The 8,851-nt window shown below is 44.8% G+C and overlaps 1 protein-coding gene across 1 annotated transcript; it reads left to right on the top strand.

The window, feature by feature from the left end:
* The first annotated feature begins 1,466 nt into the window (after positions 1 to 1,466).
* On the top strand, positions 1,467 to 6,078 carry cavin4b (caveolae associated protein 4b). The gene is made up of 2 exons (XM_063483160.1): positions 1,467 to 1,829; positions 5,503 to 6,078. The coding sequence occupies exons 1-2, from the start codon at positions 1,467 to 1,469 to the stop codon at positions 6,076 to 6,078; spliced, it is 939 nt and encodes a 312-aa protein (XP_063339230.1).
* The last annotated feature ends 2,773 nt before the right edge of the window (positions 6,079 to 8,851 follow it).

The following is an 8,851-nucleotide window of genomic DNA, read 5'->3' as shown; positions in this document are numbered from 1 at the left end:
TTTAGTGGGCAAGCGGGACCATTAACCACAGGTGGAGGTTTTGCAAACATTGTGATAAATGAGCTAACTGGCAAAGGCTACATGCTATGTGCTAACTGTAGGTGCCAGCTACAACTCAGTGGGTGACATCAGTTTATAATATGAATTAAAAAGAATATATCTGTGGTTCTGTTGGGCCGGTTCAAACTTTAGTTTTGTAAGAGTTTAATACAGTAAAAGCAGAAACTCCGGCACCCAGACGAGTATAACTGAACCTATCAAGAAGCATTAAGTGTTAAAAAGAACAATACTAAGTGTTTCTGCCTCCTGTCACAGTTCGATTGTGCCTCTGAACACTTCTTTATGCTCCTACTAAAATCTGGCGTTTGGAAAATTAATATGTGAGATAGCAGAGCTTGACATGATTTTAAAATGTGTTCACTTTGACTGAAAGTTAACTCAGCCTATCACACCGTGATGTTGACTGCTTGCTCCTCCCATCTCTTGCTCCACTTCCTTATCCAAACTTGGACTACCCGGCTCAAATCAAGAACAAAGATGGCAGTGTTGGCGAGTGTTACCATCATGAATGCTCATTTGGAGGCCTGGGGTGCCAAAAACGTCTAAACCTGGAGGGAGGGATTAAGACAGAACAAGTGAAAAGGTGATGGGGGATAGATTGATGTGGAGAAATAGATGGGAGGGGGGTTTCCATTCCTTTTAATATGCTCATGTCCCAAAGAAGCACAGGGAGTCACTTTACCCTCGCTGTATTTTTAGCAGCCGAGAACACAGAGAGAAGCTGGGATCCATGTCACTCTTTATCTCTCTCGCTCATTAACACATGCATTCCCGTAATATCCATTTCCACTTTAAAATCCTCTGATTGATGGAAAGTTTTGGCTAGTTCGGTGTTCCTCAGGGCCTCAACATGACTTACCAAGTCAGATCAACGTGATCCTCACTGCTCTGTAACTTCTCACAGTCTGGGTGCATTTAAACAGCAACTATGATACTGACTAAAGATGATTTTAGCTTCGATCCACCTTCCCCTTTAACACTCCCACTGCATTTTAGCTCATCTCTTTTTAGCCTCCCTCCGTCCCTCCTCTTGACTCCGATCACCCCCACCCCCTCCCTTTCTCTCCCAGTAGGGTGGAGTCTATGAGTTGATCTGAACAGTTTCAGGGTCAACCACCAGTCGTAGAGGGGTGATCTGGTCCTCCTGTCCTCCTGCTTTCTTTAATTTTCCTTTCTGAGGTCTTCCTTTGGATATTCCCAGTGTTTTGACAGTCATCCTCAAATTCATATCTTATTCTTCACATCTTCTTTCAAATTTCACTCTTAACTGGAGTACATTTTACTGGAGTTTGCCTGTCCAAGTCATCCTCCTCTTCCTCATTGCTTTGTTCCTTCTCTGGATCACTGGACACAAACAGTCGATCGACCAAGCAACGAGAATATTACCAGCAAACCAAGCAGCAAGAATGACCGATAAACCGGGGATGACGACTGGTGGCGGAGATGATGCGGGTAGCATCATGGCGTTGCTGGAACGCGTGGCGGGCCTCATGGACAGCGTCCAGGTCACACAGCAGCGCATGGAGGAGCGTCAGCTTGAGCTGGAGAGCACGGTCAAAACCATCCAGGCCGATGTTGTCAAACTGACCAATGAGCACGCCAACACCAGCTCTACCGTCGACCGGCTGCTGGAGAAAACACGGAAGGTCAGCCGGCACATCAAGGATGTCAGGGTGCGTGTGGAGAACCAGAACATCAGGGTCAAGAAGGTGGAGGCCACTCAGGGCGACCTCCTCGCCAAGAACAAGTTCAGGGTGGTCATTTATCAGGTAAGACTCTCACGCGTTCTCTGTATCAGAAAGTTCTTGTTCTTGATATGTGATGCTTCATGGATCAAGGAATGTTGGAAACAGTCCTTCTGGACATCCAACCAAGGGATTACTGACGTAGTTCTTCTTGTTTGAAGATCAGTGGATGGTTGATTCAGTAGATCTGAAATGACAAACGCAAACTAAACAAATGAACCCTGAAAACTAAACTGTATCCAAGCGGGCATATCAGCAGTTGTCAACAGTCAACACCAGCAAAACCAATTCCAATAATAAAGATATAATTTGGAGCTACCAGCCCGGGGGACTGGTTTAGCCTCTGTTACTGTTCTGTGTCTAAAGGTGGCCTGGTGAAATGCTCCTACCATACAGCACCAGTGCAGTTAGCATTGTTTTATCACCACAAAAAATCCTAAATCTTAGAAAGAGGACTTTCTTTTATTTCTTTATTAAGAAGCCAGAGTAATGGATTGGCTCCCTTTGGGGTTTGAACCTCTGCATCATTATTTATTTAGTCCACAGTAATCCTGGCAGCCGGTTTCATCAGGGGACAAACTGAACTTTTGGACTGTAGAAGTTAATAAGGCCAGCTGGTGTTTGACGAATGATGACTGTAAAGGTGGATCCAGCTGGTTTATGTCTAAAATAGGCATTCGCTCACCTCCAGGTCTGGAAGGCGAACTTTAATTCCAAGAAAAGTCAGAGGATGTTTTTATGAAATACACAACTGTTGATGGGCGGTGGTCACTGATGTTAAACTCAAAGTGAGCTGCAGTGTAGTTGTGATCTTTACTGGAGTTTAACATGACTGTTGTGTTCTTTGAGAACATGTTTGTGACCACCTCGTTTTATTTTTATGTCACTGTTGAGTCTCAACCTCTGAGGTTTGAAATAGCAACAAGCACACCGGGATTCATTTTACTTCTTTGGCCTTCACAGTTAGCAGCTGCCAGCATGACAGTGACGCGGTTATTTTAGCCCTGGATAAGCTTCAGTGTGCTGAAAGGTTACCGCACACACCTGAAGCTCACAGCGAGTCATGTACTCTGGAAAACTGAAGTAAAAGAGGACTGATTTCAGACTTGTGTGCAGCTCACGTATTATTGATTTCAGATTATCATTATTATTATTTTTAGTCATAAAAAGATTATTATTCATCTTTTTATAACTGAGTTGGGCAAAAATTTTACACAAAGACGAGCTGTTAAACCAGCAATGCTCAAAGATGCAAACACACATTTGTAAATTTCATGTAATAAAGAGACACTGATGCTTCGTAACACAATGAAACCTAATTTCATCAAAGAGCGTTGCTTTTAGTTCACTGTGTGAAGAATCAGCTGATTTAAGCACTTGTTAAACATTAAAAGTTCACTTTAAGTGACGCAGTGAATTTAGCATTCAAGTTAGCATGTAAGCTAGTGCGGTGACTGCAGGGCGTGGTTGTGTTACTGTAGTCTGCGCCTTTCAGCGTCAGGTTGCAGTCTGTCAGTGAGGTCACACAGAAATACAAACATCACGCCGTGTGGGATGGAAGCAGAAATAGGAAAGACTTCCATGTTTACGTTTTGTGAATTTTCACATCAACTCGAGATGTTTTTACAACGAGATCCTGTGACGCTACGTTCTCGGTTCTTAGACAAAGACTGATGTTTGGTAGGTGTGCTCATCCTGAAGCTCTCAGAGACTTAATGAGTGACGATCACACTCTGACACTGTGACTGTGGAGTTTCCTCTCATGTAGAGCTGTGACTTTTACACAGCAGGCAGTCACATCCACCAAGGCCTCTTTAGGAAACACCTCCCAGCTGCTTCTTTTCCACAGCAGTAAGAAGAAAATGAAAGCATGTTGAGCTCACAGAGCTGCTGTACTGTAAGTGACTGAGCCAGCTGACTGCTGACAAACCAGGTTATTCTGAGTCTGCAGCTCCTCCATCTCCTAATATAGTTGTCTGCCTCCCTCACTCTCTCTCTCTCTCTGGCTATGAATCGTTTCATTAGCTGCTACCTGCTCCCAGTTAGACTGATGGAGGAAATCCTCCCAGTGGAAGCAAAAGCTGTGGGGGGTCAGCACGCAACCCATGTCAGGAGGTCAGATGGGCTCATAGCCTTCGACCCTCCATATTTGGCCCTCGCTCCTGCAGTCTGGCAGAGCAGAGAGGTCCCCGAGTTTCCTTTTTTAACCATAAAGAATGAGTCAAATGGTTAAACTGTTTGCTGTTGGACGAGTCCATCCAGCTCAGGTTTCAGTCCTGGTCTCAGTTCAGGAAAGATGACCTCAGAAAGCTGCACACGGTCACTGCTGTGTGTTCAGCATCAAACAGCCTCACAGTCAGTTTGTGCACAGATGAACCTGATGACAGCAGGATGATCAGAGCGATTTAGAGGCTGATTTTTTACCGTTGCTTTCTTTTAGCTCGTTAGCTGCTTCCTGCTGTGAAGCTCAGCTCTGAGTGTGCTGTGTTCATCAGAGCTGTGGAAATGTCAGCTCAAACATATCAGGTGTCACATCATACCTGTGATGCTTCTGTTAGCATGCTAACTACAAGTTAAGTAACAGGTTCATTTGGGTTTAACTGCAGGATTATTCAGATTATTCAGACAAATAAAAGATGTCTGAGCAGATTGGGAACAGAATTCACCTTAACCCTTTATTGACCGGCCCTTCAAATTTACCTGTAAAATGGGCCCGCTGGTGGGCCCATGGTCAATAAAGGGTTAAACATTAAAAAATGACGTGAAAAACATTTTTTACAACATCAAACAGACTGATGAGGAATAAACAGTGTGACAGCAATAACAGTCTTCATGTAACTGATTAAAGTCGACCAAATGTAAAAGCTGAATATAAAAATAATTTTCAGAATCTGAACATTTTGTAACATCAGTTCAGCTTTGATGTTTGTTTTCAAACGATCCATAAGTAATCAGATTCCATGTTTCATGGATCATGTTGCTGATTAGATTCATTTCCATGTGATCTGCATTCAGTGAACGCCGACATTTCAAAGTAACTTGAGCCCAACGTTTATGGATCCCATCGTCAAAGTATGAACTTCAGCTTCCTGAGACGACAGGATGGCGGCTCGGATTTCCTGATCGGCTCTTTTCCGCTCTGGTGTCCAAACTGCTGCACATGATGCTCACAGCACATCTACATCTACATAATTCACTGCAGATCAACATTATAAACAGTCTCATCTGGACTGTTTTCATTGAGTTGATTGAACTGGAGGCTGGTTTAAGCAGCACACCTGCTACTAGCCTGTGGGGTCAGACTGCAGGTTTACTGGGCAGCTCCCAGTATGAATGAGTGGGACTGTGGAGCTTTAGCTTCACTCTCTGCTGTTCTGCGTAACCTGATCTCAGAGTTACAGACAGATGCACGGCGTGACGCAGCCTGGAGCTGAAAGCGATCCCGTGTCGCTCTGCGCTGCTAGCTGATATGTTTAGCTTCCTGCAGGCGCGCGCTGAGCTGCAGAAACAGGTGCTGCAGGTTATTTCTGGATGCAGGATCACGGCCCAGCACAAGTCTGCATAACACACTTCAAACAAAGACACAATTACATCTGACATCACTGCTAAACTTTGTCCACCAAAAAACATGGACCATTGAACCGGTTTGTTTTCAAGCTTGTTCTTTGCTCTCTCTCTCACTCTCTCTGTTTCTCAGGGTGACCAGGAGGTGAAATCCGTCGCCCCGGGAAACGAGCCAGAGGAGCCCAGCAGCAGCGGGGCCCGGGCCAGAGCCGAGGTGGAGCCCGACAAGTTCGAGCTCCCTCCAGAGTCGGACGAGGAGTACATGGTGGTGGAGGAGGCTGACTCCTCGGCAGCCAGCCGCATAAAGAAGACGGGGCTGACGCGCATCGAGAGCTTCAAAGCCACCTTCTCCAAGGAGAACATGAGCAAGACCCGCGAGAACCTGGGCACCAAGGTGAACAAACTCGGCGAGCGCATCGTGACGGCCGAGAGGCGCGAGAAGATCCGCCAGTCCGGCGAAAGGCTCAAGCAGTCGGGAGAGAAGCTGAAGGACACCATCACCAAGAGTGTCCCAGCCAAGCTCAACCTGAAGAAGGAGAGGACTGTGGCAGAGGGCCAGGAGGGAGCCGAGGGCGTCACGGAAGGAGCTCTGCCCGTCCCTCCTCCCAAGGGCCGCAAGAGCAGCCCTCACGCCGCCAGGCCGGCCGAAGACGAGGGCAGAGCGGAGGGATCTGAGGTGCCGATGTACGACATGAAGCAGCTGTCCTAAAACCAGATCTGGGCCCTTTCTTTGGACTTCTGAGACACACTGAGAGGAAGGTTTTTGGGTAGCTGTACAAGAATAAATGATTCATTAAAAAATAAAATATAGATTATTTTGTGTTGAACACTTGAAGGAAGCGAGCAGAGAACAGATCCAATCAGACTGAACATCAAACCCGGCTCCTGAAAGCAAGTGTGCTTCCGGACATTCACCATCAAATCCTGAGTGAAGTTATTTTTCTGTCTCATGTTCAATAAACAGTGAGCTGGAAAACTGAAGAACAGACTTCAGACGTTCCCTGCAGAGTTTCTGCTGCTCGGTCGTCTGCATGTTGCTGAGACTGAGCTGATGATGAAGCTGTGATGGGTTTATGGCACGTTTGGTTCTGGAGAAGAGTTTTACTGTCGGTGCAGGTGAAATGATCAGAGGTTACAGCCTCTGGTTAAAGTGGAGGCAGCGATCAGGACGGCTGAGCAGCAGAGGTCTCGAGGGTCCTAAAGTGTAAAAGCATCAGTGTTAGTAACACAAAGATCACAGAATGGGATCATCCACACAACACTAACATCTAAATCCACGGCAGGAACTCTTCCAGTGTCCTGAAAAATCTGCGATGCTGAGATTAAAATCTGTCTGCTCATCTTAATGCAATATTTACTAAAGTCTGGTAGAAGTTTTACTGATTTCCAGTCACTTAGAAGACGTGTGGATAGGTGGTGGGTTGTAGAGCAGACTGAAAGCTTTAAGTTCATCCTCTGATTAAAAACTCAGACCCACAGATACAGGAAGTATAACCCTGGTGTAAGACAGGAAACAGCAACACGGCAGCCATCTTTTTCCTCCCATGATGACAAGTGTCCCAGCAGAAGCTGGGGTTTGTTAGATCCTGTTTGATCCAGAGGAAACAGGTCGATCGGGGGGGGGATCATGGTTTTATTATGTACTCGTTATGATTGAAGCTCTGGTTGTGTGTTAGAGACAGAACCTGCAGATTCCTCCGCTCTGCCTCCTCCTCTGCAGGAATCAGCCTCTTGGCTGGTTTTATTCACCAACGTGAATAAAATCATCAAACTAATCCAAGTTCATTGTGAAATGCCTGAAAATGGAGGAATAAATCTGTCAGTTACGTATAAAGTTTGAGTTTGTCAGTGTTTTACACGGAGACGGTCGTCAGATGTTGAATGTTTAGCATGAATGTTCCACATCTGGAGAAACCTTCAAGATTAAAGTCAGTGAAAAGTGAAGAGTTTCTGCAGCAGCCGCACTTCCTGCAAACCTGTTCTTTCAAAATAAAGTGAAAAGTCTAAAATTATATTCACGACAGGTTCAAAGGTGGTCACATGGGTTTAGTGGAATGCCTACGTGGGCGCGTCTGAGTGATTTTGATTCAGATTCATGCAGCGTGGAGCAGTAAACACTTGTTTTTGTGCATCTGGACTCATGAATGATTCCAGTTAGCACATTTCCAGCCAATGAAACGTAACTACAGACGAAGACAAACACATTTAAGCTGCCTGACTCTCGAGTGTGGCTCCCATTTTCAGTCTGTTTTAGTTTTCAGTTTAGAGGAACGCTGCAAACTCACAAAAACTTCTTTCTTGTGAGGTTTTGTTGGCAGACTGATAAAAGCAGCAGCAGCTGGTGTTTGATGAGGCAGACGTGTGTTTCCTGTCCTGTAATAATCAGCTTGTTACCATCACATAATGAACTCGTGACCAATGAGGCCGTCCTTGTGCGGTTCTCTGACACCAGCGCTGATTCTGACTGTGACCTTCACCTCTGCAGGGTCGCCTCTGCTCGTGGCTGAGCTCGTGTTTGTCAGGCTGACAAAATAAAAGCTTCTTCATTTCTGTGGCTGAAGAGGAGTCTGCTCTTCTTCACCAACAGGAAGTGAAACATTTCTCACTGATTCTGAAATCTTCACTTTTCTCACACACAGTTGTGTTTTCATATCCTTGTGGGGACATCTATTTGACATCATGCTGTCCTCAGCCTTTTACTCTAACCATTAAGACTGAATGCCTAACCCTGACCTGACTGTCCCTGACACTAAAACCACATCCTGAGTCTCAAAAATGTCTTCAAACTTGTGGGCACGGGCATTTTAGTCCCCACAAAGACATGTAAACACACACACACACACACAGGCATTAATGACCTCACAGGTTCATGTTTGGGGCTTTTAGCATCTTTGTGTGTCGGTCAGATTTAATTCACTCCTGTTTTGAGGTTTTGTGCCTTTTTGTTTCATTCTTTGTGCGTTTATTTTCTCTTTAAGCCTTTCAGGACTCGTGCTGTCGGCTTTTTCCTGCTGTGTTATTAGTATTTTTAATTTCTAAACTTCTTCTAAAAGAAGGACGATGGAACATTGATGTGAAAATAAACATGATCATTTAATGTTTTTGTCAATCATTAAAAAATAAATCCTGCTCTTTCATTTTGGTGCTGCATTGTTCACAGAAACACATATTTTCCTGTGTCTTTCTGTTTGTGTGTTTTGCCTGTTTAGCGCAGCTGAGCAGGAAAACCCAGACAAACAAAAACCTCTTTTAAGTAAATGTTTGAGTCACTTTGGGTCTGAACTGTAAAAAACTGCAGACTGAAACAGATTTGAAGGCATCACAGGAACAGCCTCACATTCAAAACATGAAACAGATGACTTTTATTTTGAAACACTCAGGAAATGGAAAGGTTTTTAACTAAAACAAATTATTATTTTATGCATTCTAAGTTCATACAACCACCGAAACTGTGATGATCCTCACATCAGCTTTATTGTGTA

Source organism: Pelmatolapia mariae, linkage group LG9, assembly GCF_036321145.2.
Source record: "Pelmatolapia mariae isolate MD_Pm_ZW linkage group LG9, Pm_UMD_F_2, whole genome shotgun sequence".
Classification (NCBI taxonomy): Eukaryota; Metazoa; Chordata; class Actinopteri; order Cichliformes; family Cichlidae; genus Pelmatolapia; species Pelmatolapia mariae.
This window is presented reverse-complemented; position numbering and strand designations above follow the sequence as displayed.